Genomic DNA, 22,501 nt, shown 5'->3' on the forward strand with positions numbered 1-22,501 from the left:
GAGCACAAAGTGTTTCAATTTGGTAGTTAAGAGGATTAAACTCACTAGGTAAGGGTGCAGCATTGTTTTGGTTTTGTGAAAACTATTTGTTTTTGGCTGTGTCGGGCCTTAGTTGCAGCACTTAGGCCTCTCTAGTTGAGGCACACGGGCTTAGTTGCCCCAATGCATGTGAGGTCTTAGTTCCTGGGCCAGGTGTCCAACCTGAGTGCCCTGCATTGGAAGGCAGATTTTCAACCCCTGGGCCACCAGGGAACTCTCTGTTTTAGTTTTTTCAGCATAATGGGAATGAATATTTCCACTTGGATTTCTTTATTTTTGTCATGCTCTTTTTCTTTGCCTTTTCCTGGGGACCTCCAGGAGACCGTGGAAGTAAGCAGGAGGGGAAAATACACATCACAGTGGTTGAGAGTCATCTGTTGACTCTTTTGATGTCATCAAACACTTTTGATGTCTACAAAATTTGTCCTGTTTCCTTCGGAGTGGCTGCTCTTCCTTTTCAGCCTGTGCAGTTGGGAATTGACTATTGCAGAGACCAAGCATCTGTTGCCAGTGAGGCTGACAATGGATCCATAGGTGATTAAGACTCGGTTCCTGTGGGGAGACGGGCATCCGACAGCCCACTGCAATAAATGCTCAAGTAGCTGCATAAGCAGAGGATGATGTGAGGTCTCATGTAGGCTCTGCCATGTGCTGCTTTCGCCTCTGTTAATCCCACAACTGTGCTTGGTATGCCCCTCTCCTCCTGACTTATGTCCTGTTTGGGTCACCCGGTGGCAGGGTGTGTCCTCTGTGGATACGTTCTGCTGCTTGGAGTCAGCCGGGAGGTAGTGTCACAGTCCTAGACAGAGGCAGAGGGTGATGAAACCTTGAGCACTTATGTGTCTGGCTGGTGCAATCTCCTGCCTTCAGAACATCCTGCCTCTGTCCCGTGGCCAACTAGAGCACAAGTCAGGGTTGAGCCGGGCAGAGTTTAGGCAAGGGTCACTGGCAGGCCACAGGCCGGGGGTGTGGGTATGATTTTGAGATGTCCAAATGATGTAGTGCTGATGAAAAATTTGGGGAACCGAGAGGAAGAGATGAGCTAAACAGGGATGAGAGTTATGTTTATTTTCTGCATCCAAAAATTCTCTCTGCCACTCTTACTTGGTGAAACACATTTTTGGAAACACTTTTCAAATCTCCCTCTCCAGCTAAACCCCTCTTGTACTGTATTGGGTTGGCCAAAAAAGTTCTTTCAGGTTTTCTGTACCGGCTTATGGAAAAACACAAATGAACTTTTTGGCCACCCCAATATTTTTTCTGTGCCTTTATTGAATAAGCTGATTGAAAGCTGAACTTTGAGAAGTGTTATCTTTGTGCTTAAATACTTCATTGCCGTCCTTGACTGTACTCTACCATGACTTTTATTAAAACGCTGTCTTAACTCATTGAGCTTTAAATATAATCATGAAGAGGCTCTTTAAGAAGCTCTGTCATTGCACATTCCTCTTCTAGGTTAGGGTTAGTGTTAAAACAGTGGTGAATATAAATTTTCTCCTCCCTTCAAGTAACTGTGTTATAAAGGAAGCATTCATCTTAAGTGGAGACTATAGAGTTGCCCTCTAACCTAGTTTTTCTTCCCTGAGAGCTGATGTGCTAGAAGGTAAAATAAGAGTCTTGGTTTCTTTGCATCAGCTGTGCTCTAGCCAGAGGACAAATGCATCTCCTTGGAACCCTGGAATGTGATTTTTAACAACTTTTATTTTACTTTGTTATAAATAGTGGAAGGGACCTTTGGACTATAAGAAGCCACTTGCCTCTTTCTTTGGGTATCTGATTTCCAGGATTTAGACTGCCAGACTGGAAGGAGTCAGTAACTGTGATTGTCATTAAAATGAATGTCATTAATTATGTCATTTTCACGACTCAAGATAAATTCCACTGTAATTGCCTTATGGTGCTAGGACACCGTGATGATTACCAACTGAATGTTGACAGGCAGGAATTAAGTGCCTGCAGTTGCCCTTACCTGGGGAGTGAGTCACAAACAATGCATGTAGAGGCTGTGGCTCACACCTGCTGGTGTTCCCTGGTACGTGTTGCTGGCTTTGTTCCGTGGTGCGTGTTGCTGGCCTGACTCAGCATTATTGTCAGTGGGGAAACATACTTGCCTCCTCCGGCCCTCCACCTTGCTCTGTTCCAGCAAGGATTTGGGGCCATGTGCTGCTGCTGCTGCATCGCTTCAGTCGTGTCCGACTCTGTGCGACCCCATGGACTGCAGCCTACCAGGCTCCTCCATCCATGGATTTTCCAGGCAAGAGTACTGGAGTGGGGTGCCATTGCCTTCTCCATGGGGCCACGTGGCTTACCGTTAATTAAGCCCCTGGGCTAAATTTTTCTTCTCTCCTACATCTCTTGCCCCTCAGCACCCCGACTCCACCTCTCCCTTCTCCCGAACATACACAAAGGACAAAATGCTGTGGCGAAGCTTCTTATGTACCTGTTCAAGGAGAATTCAGCCCCACTAATGTTTCCCACTAATTTCATTCACATTTGGAATTCTTTTGTGAGAACTGACTAACCATGTTGATACCAGTACAACATTATTATTAGTAGTAGTAGTAGTTGTTGCTGTTTCATTGCTCAGTTGTGTCCAACTCTATGTGACCCTGTGGACTGTAACCCACCAGACTTCTCTATCCATAGGATTTCCCAGGCAAGAATACTGGAGTGGGTTGCCATTTTCTTCTCCAGGGGATCTTCCAGACCCAGGGTTTGAACCCGGGTCTGCCTGGCAGGTGGATTTTTTACCACTGAGCCACCTGGGAAGCCCTGTAATTCCATTTATATAAATTGACCAGGAGAGATGAATCCATAGACACAGAATACAGTTAGGGTCTGGGGTAGAGGGGTAAGGAGTGACTGTTTCACGGGTTCAAGTCTCCCTTGGTGGGAATGAAAATGTTCTGGAACCAAATAGAGGGGCAGCTGCACACTGTGAATGAGCTAAATACCACTGAATTAGACACTTGAAAATAGTGAATTTGGTGTTAGATGAATTTCACCTCAATTTTTTTTTTCTTCTTGCCATACTACAAGGCATGTGGGATTCTTTACCGCTGAGCTATAATGACAACTTAGTTTAGCGACACTTTGGAGGACAATTTGGCAATTTGTAGCAAAGTTGAAGACCTACTTATTACCTGTTAACTCCTCAATTCCTGTGATATCAAAGCTATCCAAACTCAGCATGTATGTGTTAGGAGACATGTTATGAATGCATGGAAACGTGGAAATGTGGAGACGACCCAGTTATTCCTGGGGAGGGAAGATTATATAAGGTGCTTTATTTATACTGTACAGCAATCAAAATGAATTAAATGGATTTGCATGAAGAAAACAAAATAGACAAATCTCAAACAACGTTGAGAGAAAATGAATATACAGTATGATAATATTCATTTAAAATTCAGTACCTTAAACAGATATAAGGTTTAAGTACCTTAAACTATATATTTATGTAGATGTATGTCAATTAGTATGAAGGAGCCTGGTGGGCTATATACAGTCCCTGGGGTCGCAAAGAGTCAGACACAACTGATGAGAGATTGGTCTTATGTCGATTAGTAATAAAATACTTATGGAAATGATACATCAGCTAGAAGGAAGGTCAGATGGAGAGGTGGGTTTTAACTGTACCTATGATTTTTTCTTTAAAAAATAATTGAAGCAGATAGGCCAGTGGGTTTCTTTTCTTTGTTGAACTCGTATGTTTTGGTTAAACTTGTATTTTAAACATACATGTTAAGAAAACCAATCAAATAAGTTATTAATATCAATAATCATTCAGCTAGAGTCTGTAGTCTGATGAATGGAACGAGTTTTATGTGACTAGAAAACAGACACTTATCTCAGGGGTGTGACTGATGGATTCAAGCTCCAAAATTCATCTCTAGTCAGTATGCCCAGTGCCAGGAATTTAAACTTAAACCTGTGGAACAGAGGCGCTAGTAACTGAGTTAGAGCGGAGTTTCACAACCTTAGTACTACTGACATTTTGTTGTTCAGTTGCTTAGTCGTGTCCGACTCTTTGTGACCCCATGGACTACTGCCCACCAGGCTCCTCTGTCCATGGGATTCTCCAGGGAAGAGTACTGGAGTGGGGTGCCGTTTCCTCCTCCAGGGGATCTTCCCGACCCAGGAATTGAACCAGGGTCTCCTGCATTGTGGGCAGATTCTTTACCAACTGAGCCATCAGGGAAGCCCCAAATGAAGGCTCTGCCCTCTCTGAAGCTGAATCATTCTTTGTTACAGGGAGCGGTCCTGCATAGGGTTCCGGGTCTCTACTCACTAGGTGACACTAACACATTGTTAATGTGACAACCCAGATATTGCCCACTGTCCCCTGGGGGCAAAATCCTCCCCTTTCTCCCCCACCCCGCCTTCCACTTCTCTTAGTGAATAATATGTTAATCTATCGGTACCCACTCTCATTGGAATAATTTATTTAGTGTTCTAACCAGTAGCCCCTCAAAGGAGCAGAACTTGATTTCTCCAGTTTGTGGCGACTGGTTTGGGGGGAGATGGTATGCGAGGTAAGGCATGAAAACCACAGGGTTAGCGGGGTCACTAGATGGTGGGAGAGGAGGCGGCAGGTTCTTCAAGGAAAGGGAGAGGCGAGTGGAGGGAATCTTCCTTCAAAGTTTACCTCGTCATCCGATGAAAATAGACTTCCTCTTTTAGAGGAATCTTTACTCTCTTACCTCTGAACGCAGATGACTGTGCATGTTATTCTGGCCAACAGTGAGTAAGCGGGATGGAGTGGTTTTGGCAGGAAAGAGAAGACAGGACGTCAGAGCAAACTAATGGTCTTAACTGCGCGGTGAGGGATGGGTGGGAAAAGAGCAATTTGATCCATACATCACAGAGAGGAAGGCTCCTAGCCTAAGAAACCAGTTTTTCCAGTATGTTTTAGCCCATAAAACATACTCTATTATTTTTCAAGATTGTTCTCCTTTTCATATAGCTGTAACAAAGTGGATGACTTGCCCTGTGCCCTGTCCCTATTTTCTGTGAAATTAGGTTTTGTTTTAAATTTGTTTTTTAAAAAATTATTTATTTTTTAAATGAAGGATACTTGCTTTACAGAATTTTCTTGTTTTCTGTCAAACATCAATAAGAATCAGCCATAAAAAAAAAAAAAGTACCTAATCTAAGCAGATTTTTAATCTAATGGCAACCCACTCCAGTTTCCTTGCCTGGGAAATTCCATGGACAGAGGAGCCTGGCGGGCTGCAGTCCATGGAATCACAGAGTTGGACTGTGTTTTCCGGGTGGCTCAGTGGTAAAGAATCTGCCAATGCAGGAGACACAGGTTTGACACAGTGGATCTTCCCTGGGTTGGAATGATCCCCTGGTGAAGGAAGTGGCAATCCATTCCAGTATTCTTGCCTGGGAAATCCCATGGACAGAAGTACTTGGCAGGCTGTAGTCCACGGGGTCAGAAAACAGTCAGAAACAACTTAGTGACTAAACAACAACAAACCCTCAGCTGTTGGAAGTCTTGTTGGTGATTTCGCTCTCTTTATCCCAATTCCCTCTGTTGTTTAGAAGAAGGGATCTGCATTTCAGAATTATGAGATTTGAAACAGCTGGGTGTAAACGAAGACTCAAGGACTCTGAGAGGGAAAAGAATGTAGGATCAGATGATAAGACAGTCAACTCAAGAGCACGTCTCCTGTTTATTTAGAGTTCTCTACTGCTGGGAGGGGTGGACATCTCATTGGGGACTCATCAAATTTAAAATGCAGCTTGTTATTTTAGAAGCATTCCTAAAACCAGCTTCCCCACCCACCACACCCCTTTTGGCCACCCTACACCACAGAGAAAACCCTGATCAAAATGCCAAAGCTTTTCCATTCTGTTTCTGCCTTATAGGTAAGAACCTATCAATAATAATGATAATCTTTGTTAAACACTGACTCCGTTGTGCAAACTTTATTTACATTGCTTATGTCAAGATAATGTCTTGTTAGGGCTTCCCCTGTGGCTCAGTGGTAAAAAGAACCCACCTTGCAAGGCAGAAGACGTGGAATCGATCCCTGGGTCGGGAAGATCCCCTGGAGAAGGAAATGGCAACCCACTCTGGTATTCTGGCTACAGTCCATGAGGTCTCAAAAGAGTCAGACACGACTTAGCAACTAAACAATATTTTCTTAATCCTCATTTTATAGATGAGAAAATTATAGATGAAGAAGCTCAAGTAACTTGCTTCAGATCATGTCACTAGTCAAAGGCAGCCTGGAAAGGAATCTCAATTTGTCTTTCCTACTCAAAACCCCTTGCCACCACTCCCTACCCTAATCCATGCCTTCCTTACCAGCCTGTCTGGTCAACGTCTTCTGATTCTCCCTTTGAAGGTTGAGGTGACTCTTGCACAAATGGAAACTCCTCTGCTGGGTGTTGGCTTTGTCACATCCTAGGAAACTCATGACATTTCAATCTCAAGACATCAACAGAAATTTTAAAGAAATGACTCTTTTCAGACTATTCAACATTATGATCAAAGCTACTGTACATAAATGCCAAACCCTAAGACTGACATTTTAATTGAATTAATGGTTCATTTGATGATGAAGTTTTATGGACACTTTGTGTTGTGGAATTTCTTGTTTAATCTGATTAGTTATGTCCAAAGCAATGAATAATGTGTGTCAGTCAAAATATGAGTCGACAGTGTATTGAATGAGATGTTAAAATGTTAGTTGTTAAAATGAAACTATGCCTGTTATTCCAAATGCCTGTTGGTTTCTCTGCAGTGTCAGTTGACAACCGATTACAGTGTCCATACTTCTACTCTACTGATGCCTTGAAATGGGTATAAATACATAATTCATTCCATGATTATATATCTGGGGCTAAAATCCTCCCATTTTATAATCAGTATTGGCTATTTTGTACGTTTCTGAAGTACTGAGGGATATAATGATGGAAATCATGGTAGGTTTTCTCATCCATGTTTCTCAAGAGGCTGCAAGTACATTTCCAGTACTTCTGGCTTAGTGCTTTTAGTCTTGATAACCGAGACACTAATAGAAAATTACTCACAATGAAAATGGCAAATTACTCTATCATAGATATATGAACCATGTAGAAATCAGGAAAATAGAACATTTATTTCAGCAGAACTTTTGCTTCTATCTTAATCCCAAATAACAGGGTCAACAAATGCATTCTGTTGGGTTGGCAGAAAGTTCATTTGGGTTTTTCCATACACTGTTACAGAAAAACCCAAATGAACTTTTTGGCCAGTCTAGGACCATGTTCATCTTCCTGTGACCCTGGAGACATCACTAAGTGATGATGTCTTTGTCACCACTCAGCCGTCTTTATGGTCCAACTCTCACATCTGTATATGACTACTTGAAAAACTATAGCTTTGACTATATGGACCTTTGTCCGCAAAATGATGTCTCTGCTCTTTAATACACTGTCTAGGTTTGTGATAGCTTTTCTTCCAAGGAGCAAGCATCTTCTAATTTCGTGGCTACGGTTACTGTCTGCAGTCATTTTGGAGCCCCAGAAAATAAAATCTGTCACTGTGTCCACTTTTTTCCCATCTGGGTAGCAGCTATTTTTTCTCTTCTCCTGGGTGACCCAGTGGCACTGGATTGCATTCTGAACACTGCTTACTCGTCTTGTACTGTTCTGTGTTTGGGTCCTGTATCTCCTCAAATAGAACTAACTTACGTGGATGGACCTGCAAACACGTGTTCCTGTTTGAAAGTTCGCAAGTTGAAAGTTATGTAGGGGACTTACTGTACTTTGGAGACAGTGCAAATACATAGCGAATGACACCTTTCTTCAAGTTCTAAGAGAAAAGATTGTTATGGATGGTGATTTCAGATATCCCTTTGTAACCAGTGGTCTCTTGGTTTAAGCAAAATGGAAATTGATAATGAATTCCAGAGACCATCCCTAGAAAGGGAGAAAGAAAGGAGATTAAGATTGGATAGACAGTGCAGATGTTGGCTGTGTGTGATTTATAGCGTGCACCCGCTTGGTAGACTATGTAAAGTACTCCAAGTCTTTGTAGAGGCTTGGTGGTGTTGTTTTTTTCCCCCAAGTGTGGTAAACTTTTTGTTTATTAAGTTGGTATCTGTTAGTGTTTCATGCAAACTTGAATCCCCTTCCTTCCTCTTCCTGCTTCTGCCACAGCATTTGCACAGATATACTTGAAAAAATGAACGTCCCCATTTTCAGTGACTCATATGTTCACACAGTGAGTTTTCTTGCCAGTCAGTGGCAACCCACATGATCCTCTGCAACAGTTACTGAGTGTGTGACACCAGCAGGCGTTGTGAAATCCCAGCGCGGCAGTTCTCAGCTTAGCCTCTGGTGCCCCTCTCAACGAGCCTGTGCCCAAGATCGTTAATTAGTAGGGAAGCTTGCATCTCAGAGTACCTGTGCAAGAGAAAAACCGGCATTTTGTAATCAACAAAAAGAGCGGACATCCTTTTCTTTTTTTTTTTTTTTAAAGGCAGGACATTGCTTTGCCATTTCACCCTTATCTTTTTAAAAAAAAATTATTATTTATTTGTGGTTGCGCTGGGTCTTTGTTGCTGTGCATCAGCTTTCTCTAGTTGTGATGATGACGGGGCTACTCTCTAGTTGTGGCACGTGGGCTTCTGATGGCGGTGGCTTCTTCTGTTGTGGAGCACGGGCTCTAGGCACATCAGCTTCAGTAGCTGCGACTCATGGGCTCTAGAACGCAGGCTTATTAGTTATGGTGCATGGGCTTAGTTGCAGCATGTGGGACCTTCCCGGATCAGGGATCGAACTTGTGTTCCCTGCATTGGCAGGAGGATTCTTAACCGCTGAACCGCCGGGGAAGTCCCTATCCTCATCTTCACAGGGCAAGCCAGCCATTGTGTCTTTTTAGTATAAGCCTGATTTAGTTGTAGTAAAAGCCTGATTTAAATGCTGAAGTTGAAATTGTAATACTTTGGACACCTGATGTGAAGAATTGACTCATTGGAAAAGACTGATGCTGGGAAGGATTGAAGGCAGGAAGAGAAGGGGATGACAGAGGATGAGATGGTTGGATGGCGTTACTGACTCGATGGACATGAGTTTGAGCAAGCTCCGGGAGTTGGTGAAGGACAGGGAGGCCTGGCAGTGCTGCAGTCTATGGGGTCTAAAAGAGTCAGACATGACTGAGTGACTGAACTGGACTACTGAACGGATTTAGATTTAGAAACTTATAAGTGATATTTTGTAAGTTTGATGAAATATAGTCTTTCCCCTCCTTGTCTTTGCAGATAATCAGTTAAAACAATGCCTGCATCATATAATGAGTGGGATTGGTGGTTTATGGGCTCAAGGAAAATGAAAAGGGGAAAATGGAGTTCCGCTGATGTGAAGAATTTTGAGTGATTTTGGGGAAAAAGAGTATCAGGTGGAAGAAATTGTAAGCAAAGACAGAAGTGTAGGGAAGTCTAAGAGATATTAAGGGCCTAAGAACTAGGGGCCTAGCCAGGCTGGAGCTAGGATGAGGGAAGATGAGTTGGAGGTGGAGAGAATCGAGATTGGATGTTTTAGTTCTGAAAGATCTTGAATGCCAGGCCAGGAGATTATTTAATTAAACTCAGAACAAATCTGGTAGCTTTGTGGAAGTGGGGCTAGACAGGAAGAGGGTGGGGGAAGTGGAGAAAGGATGGTGGTAGATGGAAAGTCATTCTGGAAGGTAAAGGGGCTTTGAACCAGAGCCATGAGGCTGGTGCGGAGGTAGAGGGTCTGGGCAGCCATATATTATAAAATGTGAGCCTTGGGGTAGGAGTCAGGACTAGAGTTGCGCATTTGGGAGTTATTTGCAGAGGGTGGAAGTTGAAATGGTGGACTGAGTGAACTCACTCAGTGAAAGACATTTTATTGAGGCTAGAGAAAAAAGAAAAATGGAAAAGGAGCAGGAAGAGATAAATGAACCAAATAAGGATTCACCAGGGAAGAGAATACGAGCAGAGAGAGTGGAAATTCAGAGGAGGGGGGGTTCTGACTTTATATTTTCTCTCTGTATTTCTCTGCCCACTGATACGTTTTCCCCCTTAATTTTAATTAATTAATTTATTTGACTGACTGCGAGGAGTCTTAGTTGTAGCACGCACATCTTCGAGCTCTGTTGCAGCCTGCAAGATGTTTAGTTGAGGCATGTGGGATCTAGTTCCCTGACCAGGGATCCAACCAGGGCCGCCTGCATTGGGAGGGTGAAGTCTTAGCCACTAGACCACTAGGGAAGTCCTGAAATCCTTTAGTCTTAATTTGCATTTCTTTTATGGAGAGTGTGATTTGGTACTTGGTTTGTTTTTAGGGGCCATTTGTATTTGTTTTTCTGGGAACTGTCTACTCCCATCTTTGGTCATTTTTCTTTTTTTTGCCACTTTTCTATTTCTCTTGATTTCTGTTTCACCTTGACATCTAGGATCTTCTCATGCATTCAGGTGGTTAGTTTTTGTCTCTGCGGAGATAAAAGTACTGCTTTCAGTTTGCAGTTTGTGTTTTGTCCTTTGCTTATCATGTGTCTTACATTATTTTTCATCTTTATGTAGTCACACTTATCAGTATTTTCTTTTTATAGCATCTGGATTTTGAGTTTTGTAGTAGAAAGATTTTTCCCTCTGCCAAGTCCTAAGGGAATTTACCTAATGTTTTCTTTGATTACTTTTATGGCTTTAAAAAAACTTAAATCTTTGATTCATTTATGCTGGTCTGTTTGTCCAGATGACTATCCAGATGTTGCCAACTCCCTATTAAAAAGCCCATCTCTACCCAACTGATTTTCGATGCGTCCTTCATAGTTTCCTGTGTTCTAGTACATTTTTGGATCTATTTCTGAACTTTCTGTTCTGTAACATTTACTTGTCTTCTCTTGCACGGGTATGTTGCTTTAATTATTGACATTTTTAACAGATTGTTTTAATATCTGGTAGGGATTGCTGTTTGGTCACTTTTCCTTACAGAAAACTGTTGTGATAATTCTTGCTTTTGACCCATATGATCTTGAGATTTAGCTTGTCTGTGATCAAGAGGAAATACAACATCTGTTTTTATTAGCATTGTGTTAAATTTATAAATTTCCTGAGGGTGGTTTGAAATTATCAGTGTTGAGTCTTCCTCTCCAAGGATATTGGATCTTTCCATTTATTTAGGTGTTTTTTTTTTTTTTTTTAATCGTCCAGAGGTGTTTGAAAGTTTTCCTTAGATAGTATACATTTCCTCTTAAGTTTATAATTCTAGCTGATATTATAAATGGAGCATCTTCTTCCATCATATCTTCTAACCGGTTGTTGTTTGTATATTGGAAAGCTTTTGATTTCAGTAAAGGCAGAGGATATACTCAAATAAGAATTCTCCTACTGTATGTAGATTTTCATATTTCCTTGTTTTTTCCCCCCAGGTATGCAGTTATTTTATTGTCAAATAGTGATAGTTTTGCCACCTATGATTCAACTTTAGTCTGTATTTTATTTCTTTTCCAGTTTATTTTCTTTCTTTTTTTTTTTTTTTGATTGCATCACACAGCATGTTGGGTCTTAGTTCCCTGACTGGGGATCAGACCCGTGCCCCCTGCATTGGCAGTGTGGAGTCTTAACCACTGGACTGCCAGCAAAGTCCCTCTTTTCCACTTTATACTTCATTTCTTTCCCTGGTCTAATTGTGCTGGCTGCTGCTTCAGGACAGTGTTGACTAGCAGTGCTGTTAGTTGTCATGCCTACTGGAGACAGGCCTCCAGTGTCTGCCCAGTAAGCATCAGGCTGGGCTTGATCTAGTTTACCATCTTATGGTAAATACTTCTTGGTGCTTGTTTTGTAAGTCAAGAACAAATGTTGAAGTTTTAATCTTTTTTCAGCATTTTGGTGATGAATAAATTACATTAATAGCATAATATCTGAGTCATCTGAGTTTATGGACTAAACATTGCTTGACCATGATGTGCTAGAAACTGTCTGCCAAAATTGAAGTTAGGACTTTTTGCAATTGATCCTTATACTTGAGGTTAATGTATTACATACCAACTTACTTTCCCCCCCTCCTTCCCTTCTTTCCCTTGTCCCCTTTCTTCTCAGATTTAAAGGTTTGGTAGAATTCCTTGTAAAAACAGTTTGGGTCTGGGACTGATAAAGTTTCTTTACTCCCACATTTATTTCATTTGTGCAAATGGTTCTCTTTAGAGCATTCATCTCTTGGTGTCAGTATTAGTAATTTTTTTTTTTTTTTTTTCAGTTAGAAAGCCAACACTTTTGCTTAGCTTATTGAATTTTCCAGGACTTTGTGCAAAGTTGTTTCTTATTCCTTTTATACTTTCTATTTCTTTTTTTCCTCCTTTTTGGCTGTGTTGGGTGTTCATTGCTGCCTGTAGGCTTCCCCTATTTGCATCACACAGGGGCTTTAGTTGTGCTGCAAGGCTTCTTGTTTCCATGTACAGGCTTCTCTACTTTGTAATTTCATCTTTGTAAATTCTTATTTCATATTTATGTGACTTTCTCCCCTGTCCTTATTTTTCTTGCTTGGATTAACTGATGGGATATATAGGTGTTTAAAGTAAACTTTATCCTTTTTATGTAAAAAAGAAAAGAAAAGTTGAATGTAACTCTTAAATGTGCCAACTGGGGAAACGTTACTACAAGAGCATAATTTCATAACTCTAAAGCTTTTTTAAAAAACTAGGCCATCGTGATAGAGTAGCGCTTAGGAAACCAGAAGAAGTGCTAAGTCAGCACTTATTTTTAGCACATACCATGTATATGATAGTGATAGCTTCATGATAAGTTCTGATTTTGTCCACCCCTTTTTATTTTGGCCGTGCAGCTTGAAGTATCTATGTGGAATCTTAGATCCCCCACCAGGGATTGAACCCAGGTGCTTGGCTGTGAAAGTGCCAAGTCCTGACCACTGGAGCACCAGGAAATTCCTTGCCCCCTTTTCTTTTTATGGTTCTGTTTTGTGGTGCACATGAGTCTAGTTCTAAAGCAGGGACACTTGTGAGACTTCTGTGCAGTGATTTTGTTTTCACATTTTTGCTTTTTGTCTTTACCAATCTCTCCATTTCCAACAAGACAGAAACTTCAGACCTTAAAACAACATCCAAATGACCGAGCAAACGGCAACTCCTCCTCTTAAAAGTACATCTGTTAATTTGACCATCAGATAGATAAAATATCAATAATAGGTCAGAAAACTAAGATCATGGCATCTGGTCCCATCACTTCATGGGAAATAGATGGGGAAACAGTGGAAACTGTTAGACTTTATTTTTCTGGGCTCCAAAATCACTGCAGATGGTGACTGCCGCCACGAAATTAAAAAGACGCTTACTCCTTGGAAGGAAAGTTATGACCAACCTAGATAGCATATTCAAAAGCAGAGACATTACTTTGCCAACAAAGGCCTGTCTAGTCAAGGCTGTGGTTTTTCCAGTGGTCATGTATGGATGTGAGAGTTGGACTGTGAAGAAGGCTGAGTGCCGAAGAATTAATGCTTTTGAACTGTGGTGTTGGAGAAGACTCTTGAGAGTCCCTTGGACTGCAAGGAGATCCACCCAGTCCATTATAAAGGAGATCGGTCCTGGGTGTTCTTTGGAAGGACTGATGTTGAAGCTGAAACTCCAGTACTTTGGCCACCTCATGCAAAGAGTTGACTCATTGGAAAAGACTCTGATGCTGGGAGGGATTGGGGGCAGGAGGAGAAGGGGACGACAGAGGATGAGATGGCTGGATGGCATCACCAACTTGATGGACGTGAGTTTGAGTGAACTCTGGGTGTTGGTGATGGACAAGGAGGCCTGGTGTGCTGCAATTCATGGGGTCACAAAGAGTCTGACACGACTGAGCAACTGAACTGAACTGAAGAGAAAGATGTTAATGTGTATGAAATCTCAGTGTTCTAATACTTATTGGTAATAATGTGGTTCTCTCAATCCTAAGTATTTCTTCTTCTAAACCATTTTAAGGGGCTTCCCTGGTGGCTCAGCAGCAAAAACTCCGTCTGTAATGCAGGAGATGTGGGTTCAATCCCTGGATCGGGAAGATCCCCTGGAGGAGGACATGGCAATCTACTCCAGTTTTCTTGCCGGAAAAATCCCATAGACAGAGGAGCCTGGCAGGCTACAGTCTGTGGGGTCACAGAGTCTGACCTGACTATAGCGACTGAGCATGCACAACTGTTTTAGGTTGTAGAGTAAGTGTGTTAACATTAATCTGTCACTTGTAGCAACAAAATAATAATGTGATTCAGAGGTGGGGGCCAATCCAGGTTTTGTGGGGGCCTGACGCTTAAGACAGTTTGGAACTGTCTTATTTTTCTCTTTAAGAAAAATAATACTCAAAAGTAAATGTGGGAGCTTCGAAGGGTCTGTGCAGGTGAGGAAACTGAGGCTTACTCTTGTTAACAGCATGGTCCATCTGTCTTTGGCTCAGAGACCTTGAATTCATTGTACAGTCATGGCTGAGGATGTAGCACGTTATTTATTGGGACCAAAAGAGAGGCTATTTTCTACAAAACTTGGCTGGGTGACAGTACAGGTTACTGTACCTCTGTTAATATAACAGATGTTGACAATTTTAGAATATACCTTAGCGACAGCAATAAGCGTCAGGGATGATTATCCTTTTTAAACCTTGACTAATCTGCAAGATACATGGGGCAGCTGCCTCTGCCTCAGAGAGGACTTGAAGAGGAAAGATACAGGGAGGACATCTGTGTGCTGAGTCATAAACTGGACAGAATAGCCTCCTCAGAGAACTTGAGTCTGGCCGAACTACAAACTAAGGGAGTATTAAATAGAACACTGCCCGGGGGCTGTTCTTTGTTGGACTTGTAGTGGGAAGACCTAACCAGATGTGCTCCAATCTGTAAAGATTCCTGCCCCTGTTAAAAAAAGCAACAACAAAACAGTAACTTGAATTCAGGCTTCCTGGGAAAGACAGTTGAGCCTGGTTCAGTTAGTGACAAGCGTGTGTCCAGATTAATGGCAGATGGAGGCCACTTACAGATTTTCCCGTATCGAAGTTCCATTTCTTCCTTCAGAGGTAGAAGAGATATTAAGAAGAACTGCTACTCGAGTAGGGCTTCTGTTTAGCAAGGAAAAACTAGGCTGATGTGGAGTTGATGGGGGACGATCTTAATTATGTCTTTGAGGTTTGTGAATGATCAAGTGTTGGACAGAGTAACATGGAATTTGGAAACTTAGGATATGAGGGAACATTTGGTTTCGGAGTCACAAGCTTGGTTTTTAAATCCTGGTTCTGTTCCTCTTTCTCCCCATGGCCCTGGGCAAGTTAATCACTCTGAGTCTTAATTTCCTCATTTGCGAAATGGGGATAATAGACAGTACCTCCCAGGATTCCGTCAGTGCATGTGTCAAGGGTTTAGCACACAGTCTGGCATCAGGAAGCCAGGAAGCCAGACTCAATAAATGTCAGCTGTCTTTTAGTTCAGGAAAGAAGACAAAAGTATCCATGGGAAGTGTAGGTATGATTGTCTAGAGCCTCTAATTGAGAGGCTAAAAGCTGAAAGCTGTGGAGACTTTTTTTTTTTTGGCCACACCATGTACCATACAGCATGTGGGATCTTAATTCCTTGACCAGGGATTGAACCCATGTCCCCTGAGTTGGGAGCGTGGAGTCTTAACTGCTGGACCACCAGAGAAGTCCCTGTGAAGACTCTTAAAAAAAAAACAAAAAAACCCCCTGAGGCATAATTAGGATACATTAAACTGTACAAACACCAGCTGTTCAACAAGATGAACTTTTACATGTTTGTAGACCAATGTGACTACCCCCCAGATTCAACTAAAGATAGTATTCATCATCTCAAGGTTCTTGCAGGCCCCGCTCTAGGAGACATCACTCATCCCTCAGTCCCTGCTGTAACCTCTCTTGATTTCTGTCATCATCATTTAGTTTTTCCCATTTATTGAAATTCACATAAATGGAATCATACTGTTCGGGCTGTTTTGTATCCATTTTTTCACCCAGCATAATGTTTGTGCAATTTCTCCTTATCATGGCATGAATCAGTGGGTTTGTTTTTTTTTTAACTGCTGTGGACTATTTCTTTATATGGGGTTTCCCACATGGCCCTCATTTTTAAAGAACTAATCTGTCATTGCAAATGCAGGAGACTTAAGAGACGCTGGCTCCATCCCTGGGTCGGGAAGATCCCCTGGAGGAGGAGGGCACAGCAGCCCACTCCAGTATTCTTGCCTTAAGAATCCCATGGACACAGGAGCCTGGCGGGCTACAGTCCATAGGTTCACAGAGTCAGACATGACTGAAGCGACTTTGCACGCACACATTTCTTTGCATACAAATACATACTAATTTGCTTACCTATTATTGTGTTGATTGAGATTTGGGTATTTTAAAGTTTGTAGCCATTAGGAATAAAGCTGCTGTGACCATTGTTGTGAACCTATTTACTTGGTTTTTTGTACACACCTTGTAGCAAGATTGCCGGGTCATAGGGTAAGCAAGTGTGTTTTAACTGTTGAAAACTGCTAAGTGGTATTCCAAGATGGTTGTGCACTCTCAGAGCTGGGCCTGAGTTCCATAATCTCTTGAGTGCTTGGTATTTTGGGCTTTTTAAATTATAGCCATTGTGGTGGGTAAGTAGTAGTACATATCTCGTTTTGTTTTTTTTAAAAACAGCATTTTATTAAAAACAGCATTTTAAGTACTTTTCTCTCACTATGTAAAATGATGTGTGTGCTCAGTTGCTCAGTTGCGTCTGACTCTGTGACCCCGTGGACTGTAGCCTGCCAGGATCCTCTGTCCATGGGATTCTCTAAGCAAGAATATTTGAGTGGGTTCCCTCCGGGTGATCTTCTCTACCCAGAGATCGAACATGCATTGTCAGGCAGATTCTTTACCACTGAGCCACCTGGGAAGTCCATGTAAAATGATCCATATGCTTAATTGAAAAATTAGACATGGCAAATGTATAAATAAGAAAATTTAAAAAAATCCCCCACATGAAATCCTGTTACTCAGAGAAGACCTAATATTTTGATGTCTTTCCTTATAATTTTTCATCTATTCCTATATATTTTTAAAAAGGTAGTTATTTTATTTTTTTTGGCCTCATCACATGGCACGTCAGGTCCTAGTCCCCTGACCCGGGATAAAATCTGTGCCCCCTGCACTGGACCGCCAAGGAAGTCCAGAAATTAGTTTATTAGATTTGGGATTGGACCCTTGTGTCTGTATTTTTCTAGAGGAGGATATGGTAGCCCACTCCAGTATTCTTGCCTGGAGAATCCCATGGACAGAGGAGCCTGTAGGCTACAGTCCATAGGTCGCAAAGAGTTGGACACGACCAAAGGGACTGAGCACATACTCACATCTGTATTTTTATAGATACCAAAGATAGTCTAATGTGCAGCCAAGGTTGCGAACTACTGAGTTAGTTCAAATTTTTTTTTTTTTCCTCTCCTTTCTGTATATTTTAGTTCCTGGCCTGGCACTCTCTCTGTAATGACTGAATGAGCAAATGAATGAGTGCTTTTGATTTAGATGAGGAAATTGATTCCCAGCTAAATTGACTTTTCAAATGAGTTTTTAGACACATTAAAATATATATATATATATCTAGTATTCATTTTTAAAAAGTAAAGAGAATAGTACAATTAATTCCATTATACCCATCACCCAAATTCAACAAGGATTTGTTTCATCTGTCATTTTTTTTCAGTTTTTCCTTTGCGGAAGTTTTTTTTTTTCATTAAAAGTTTAATTAGAAATGCAATATGTAAGCAATGTAGAAAATCAGAGAATACAGACAAACAATCAAAAACACCATATTCTCACCTTAGTGAATGTCCTTCTATAGAAGTATTTTATCTTTTTTTTACAAAAGTATTTTAAAACTAATCTAGATACTATGTCATTTTACCTCTAAGTACCTTAGTATGCATGCACCTCAAAAACTTCACTTTTAAAAAATATAATCCAGGTACCATTATTATACTTAACTAAGTTGATAACAGTAAACTGGATTTTAAAAGATACTTAAGAAGGAAGGGAGTTGTCATCAGGAACACAAAGAATTTGCTATGAAAAAGCACAGTCAAATGGTCTAAATTATGTGCTGGAAATTGTATTTTGACTAACGGCCCAGTGAATTTTTTGCACGTGGTATGTCTCAAGCTTTGCCTTGTCATATTACAGATAAATTATTTTGAAAAAGGGTGACAAAAAGTGGACTAGAAAGCTGTGCGGTTGCGTGACTGCGTAGTTGGTGCACTGGTTAGTGTGTTAATATCTGTGATGATTAATGAACTGAAGACGCACGAGGACAGACTCAGTGGTCTCTTCAGGAAACCTTGGCCTTGGCCTGCTAGCATTGCATCAGGACCTTGAACTACGCCTAAGTGACTAAGCATGGGTCTTATCTCTCCGGGGCTTGGCACTGAATATTTCTGCTCTTTAATCCCAGCAGCTCTGACTCAACCCACTCTCCGAAACCCGACAGCGTATAGTTTTTACAGCTACTTTACCTTGGTCTCTTTAATCAAGCAGATTGCATTTATGGATCAGAAAGGATGTTGGGGCAGGGGAGGGAAGAATGTAGGACCGGCTTCCTTGCTGAGACCAGAGCCCTTCAGAGGAGCTCCTCATAGCAGAAAAACAACCTTTTTAACAGGATTTGGTACTGAGACAGATAGACTCCTTCCTGCCCAATTGCTTAATAATTGGGTAGGGGGCTATAGAGTAAAGGGCTTCCCCAGTGGCTCAGTGGTAAAAGAATCTGCCTGCAATTCAGGAGATGTGGGTTTGCTACCTGGGTCAGGAAGATCCCCTGGAGAAGGGAATGGCAACCCACTCTAGTATTATTGCTAGGAAAATCCTGTGGATAGAGGAGCCTGGTGGGCTTGGCTCACAAAGAGTCAGACATGGCTGAACGACTGAATACACACACACAAATACAGAGTAAACTTTTTTTTAAAGGGAAGTAGTATTTACTTAGCCCCGTAATAGATAAATCATGAAAATAGAGGATTAACAGATACTGTCTCCTTCGATTCCTTTTTTCCCATAGTTGTGGAAACACTCAACATAAGATCTACCTTATTAACAAATTTAAAGTGTACAATACAGTATTGTTAACCATAGGCCATACTGTGCAGCAGGTCTCAAGTATGATTTTTCTTAAAAAATTGAAGCATAATATACACAGACAAGGGTGCAAAATTATAACTGTACAACTTGATGTATTTCCCAAAATAAATGTACCATGAACCTCTCATCTAGATCAAGAAATGGAACATTACCCGTGCCCCAGAAAGTCCTCCTGTTGCCTCCTCTAAGTCCCTACAGGATGAGGAATTTTTTATTTTTGTTAATTCCAAACTAGATTTAATTTTTAAATTTCTTGTGGAAATAGTGCTAAAGGAAATTTCTATTTCATGGTTCAGTTCAGTTCAGTCGCTTCGTTGTGTCGGACTCTTCGTGACCCCATGGACTGTAGCACGTCAGGCTTCCCTGTCCATCATCAACTCCCGGAGCTTGCTCAAACTCATGTCCGTTGAGTCCTTGATGCCATCCAACCATCTCATTCTCTGTCATCCCCTTCTCCTCCTGCCTTCAGTCTTTCCCAGCATCAGAGTCTTTTTCAATGAGTCAGTTCTTCGCATCAGGTGGCCAAAGTATTGGAGGCCAAAGTACTCCAAGTACCAATTTCATGGTACTGGTACTGCATGATCTGTGATCACGTATATTTTGAGTTAAGTAGACTTTGCTTGTATAGGATTCCAGCTCAAACAGACTTGCCGGGAGCCGGCATATTGCATATTGAGTGCATATTGCATATTGAGTGCAGCACTTTCCACAGCATCATCTTTCAGGATCTGGAATAGCTCAACTGGAATTGTATCACTGCCGGGAGCCAGCGTGAGGAACTCCTCCGTGGCAAAGGTCATGAGGAAGGAGGCTCGGCATACGCATAGGCGGGATCGAGCCTCAGGAGTCCCCCTGGAAATTCTTGAGCATCTACCCCCAAAACCAGAGTCTGCCTACTTTCTGCTTTGTGCTTTCACCTACACCTCTGACTTTACAGGGGCCGTCCCCCACTACCTCTCTCTGAAGAAAGAGTTAGCTTACAGCTCCAGTTAATAATTCCTGGGTGTGACAGTGTTTCAACCTACAAACTCCTTTGGAAATCCTCTAGCCTGCCTGAATAGGTTTTTCCGGCCACCACATGTGATTGTTCAGAGCCTCCCAACTGTGAGAGGCAGGAGATGTTCTAAACTGTCTAAACACAGATTCCTTTGAGTAGTTAAAAGATTGATTAGAAATTGTATTGGTGAAAGGTTTTTCACTTATTGGGCCAATGTTTGCTGCTAAGTCTCCATACTCCTTACCTACTGTGTCCTTGGCAGTGTATTGATTGATATAATGGGTGTATAGAAATGTAAGTAGTAGCCTCAATGTTTGTAACCTTGGACCCTTGAGTTAATTCTTTTCTTGATTGAGCCCACCTCACCTTTGCCCTATAGGAATGCAGCTTTGTCCAATGCTTTTTTGGAGGCTGGTGCCTGACTTTGGAATAATCACCTTTAGAGAAAGATAAGTTTCTTAAAATGTTAACAGGCCTCCTGGCCAGAAGATGATGTAATTCACCTGAACTTTTGCATATGATAAGTCTGAAAGCCTGGCTTCGATTAGGACCAGGAACTGCTGTCCCTGCATGACTCCACCCCTTCCCCCATTATCCTCTATGCGCAACTTAAGGTATAAAAACTACTTTGGAAAATAAAGTGCGGGCCTTGTTCACTGAAACTTGGTCTCCCCATGTCGCTCTCTCTCCCAAATTCTGGCTGAGTCTCCATCTGGAGTGCGGAACCCGCCATGCTTGCTAATTATGCCAGGGCTTCTAAGATCCGACCGGGGAGGCCTCAGTGTCTCCTCTCCTTCGGGAGAACGGAAGGACGCCTGCAGCCTACGTAAGTGGTGCAAACTTCTTGTCTTGAAGTTTTATTGGTCTCCCGCGTAAACCAAGCTACTCAGCCTCTTTTCTTCACTGAATTTTTCTACTGAGCTATCCTTATTTCAGCCGCTTTTCTTCACTGAATTTTCCTACTGAGCTATCCTTATTTCAGCCGCTTTTCTCCATTGAATTTCCTCACTGAGCTATCCTCATTCTATTACTCTTTATATCTTTGATAAATATTTAAATAAATAGGTCGCCTATGCCGTCTCTCCTTTGAATACCCTGGATTAGCCGGGGCTGGACCCCGGCACAGACTAATTCACACAAAGTTTCCATGAGAGAGTGTTTTAAACTCTGAGCTTCTGACGTTTGGAATACAGCTCATTGGTAGGTTAAGGATCAGTTTCTGTACATAAGCCGGTTATATCCACTTCTGATGTGTAGTAGACCCTGATTTTCTGTAGTAATCGCTGACCCAGAAAACATACTTTACAGCTGCAAGATGGAAAAACGAGCATGACTTATAAATGGGCAGTTATTCCAAGGGTTGACTCAGCTAATTTAGAGTTAATTATATTTGAGATGGTTTTAACTTAAGCCTCCATTTTTTTTAACAGGCCTGTCATAGCTGGTATTATTTATGTCCCAATGACTTGCCTGAGGCAGGGGGCATAGGAAGCTTGTGCAATTAATCTCTTGCATTAGATGGAGATAGTTGTTGTAATTTTATCTTTATCCCAAACATGAACCTTGTCGGGTTGGCTGAAGCATTTGGTGTAAGGACAAAGTTCAAATGTTTGTGGCTTTCCTTTTTTGAAGTTAACTTGTAAAACAAAAGGAAATAGCTCCTAGAATCACGGTTTTATCAATTTAAGAATTGGGGTCACTCTGAAGGATCAGGATTAATTTATTAACAATAGCGAGATTTCCTTAAAGACAATAAAAACCCAATATTGAAACATCTGTGCTAGTTTGATATGTATTTATATAGCCCTGCAATGGCAGCCCACTCCAGTACTCTTGCCTAGGAAATCCCATGGACGGAGGAGCCTGGTAGGCTACAGTCCATGGGGCTGCTAAGAGTTGGGCGCGACTGAGCAACTTCACTTTCACTTTTTTTCTTTTTTTTCCCACTTTCACTTTTCACTTTCATGCATTGGAGAGGGAAATGGCAACCCACTCCAGTGTTCTTGCCTGGAGAATCCCAGGGACAGAGGAGCCTGGTGGGCTTCCGTCTATGGGGTCGCACAGAGTCGGACATGACTGACGCGACTTAGCAGCAGCAGCAGCCAACCCCTGAAACTACTACTCTGATTTCATGTTTATTATTTTTATGCATATTTTCATAATTCCTCTATACATGTGAAATGAAGTGAAGTGAAAGTAGCTCAGTCATGTCCGACTCTTTGTGACCCCATGGAGTGGGTAGCCATTCCCTTCTCCAGGGGATCTTCCCAACCCAGGGATCGAACCCAGGTCTCCTGCATTGCAGGTGGATTCTTTACCAGCTGAGCTGCCAGGGAAGCCCCCCCTCCCATAC

The 22,501-nt window shown here is 41.8% G+C and overlaps 1 protein-coding gene across 6 annotated transcripts in view; it reads left to right on the plus strand.

Annotated features, from left to right (window-relative positions):
- GPAT3 (glycerol-3-phosphate acyltransferase 3) overlaps nucleotides 1-22,501 on the plus strand; it is an 80,111-nt gene that overhangs the window by 13,441 nt on the left and 44,169 nt on the right. The window contains exon 1 of one of the 6 annotated variants that reach the window (XM_061420682.1): nucleotides 13,769-20,974. The exons of 4 other annotated variants lie outside the window; for them this stretch is intronic. In XM_061420682.1, coding sequence (XP_061276666.1) covers nucleotides 20,893-20,974 — 82 coding nt within the window. In that variant the 5' untranslated portion in view covers nucleotides 13,769-20,892. Of the gene's footprint in view, nucleotides 1-13,768; nucleotides 20,975-22,501 lie in introns of those variants that run through there. One more of the 6 variants, XM_061420684.1, reaches the window with a different exon arrangement.

The sequence above is a fragment of the Bos javanicus genome, chromosome 6 (assembly GCF_032452875.1).
Source record: "Bos javanicus breed banteng chromosome 6, ARS-OSU_banteng_1.0, whole genome shotgun sequence".
NCBI classification, from domain to species: Eukaryota; Metazoa; Chordata; class Mammalia; order Artiodactyla; family Bovidae; genus Bos; species Bos javanicus.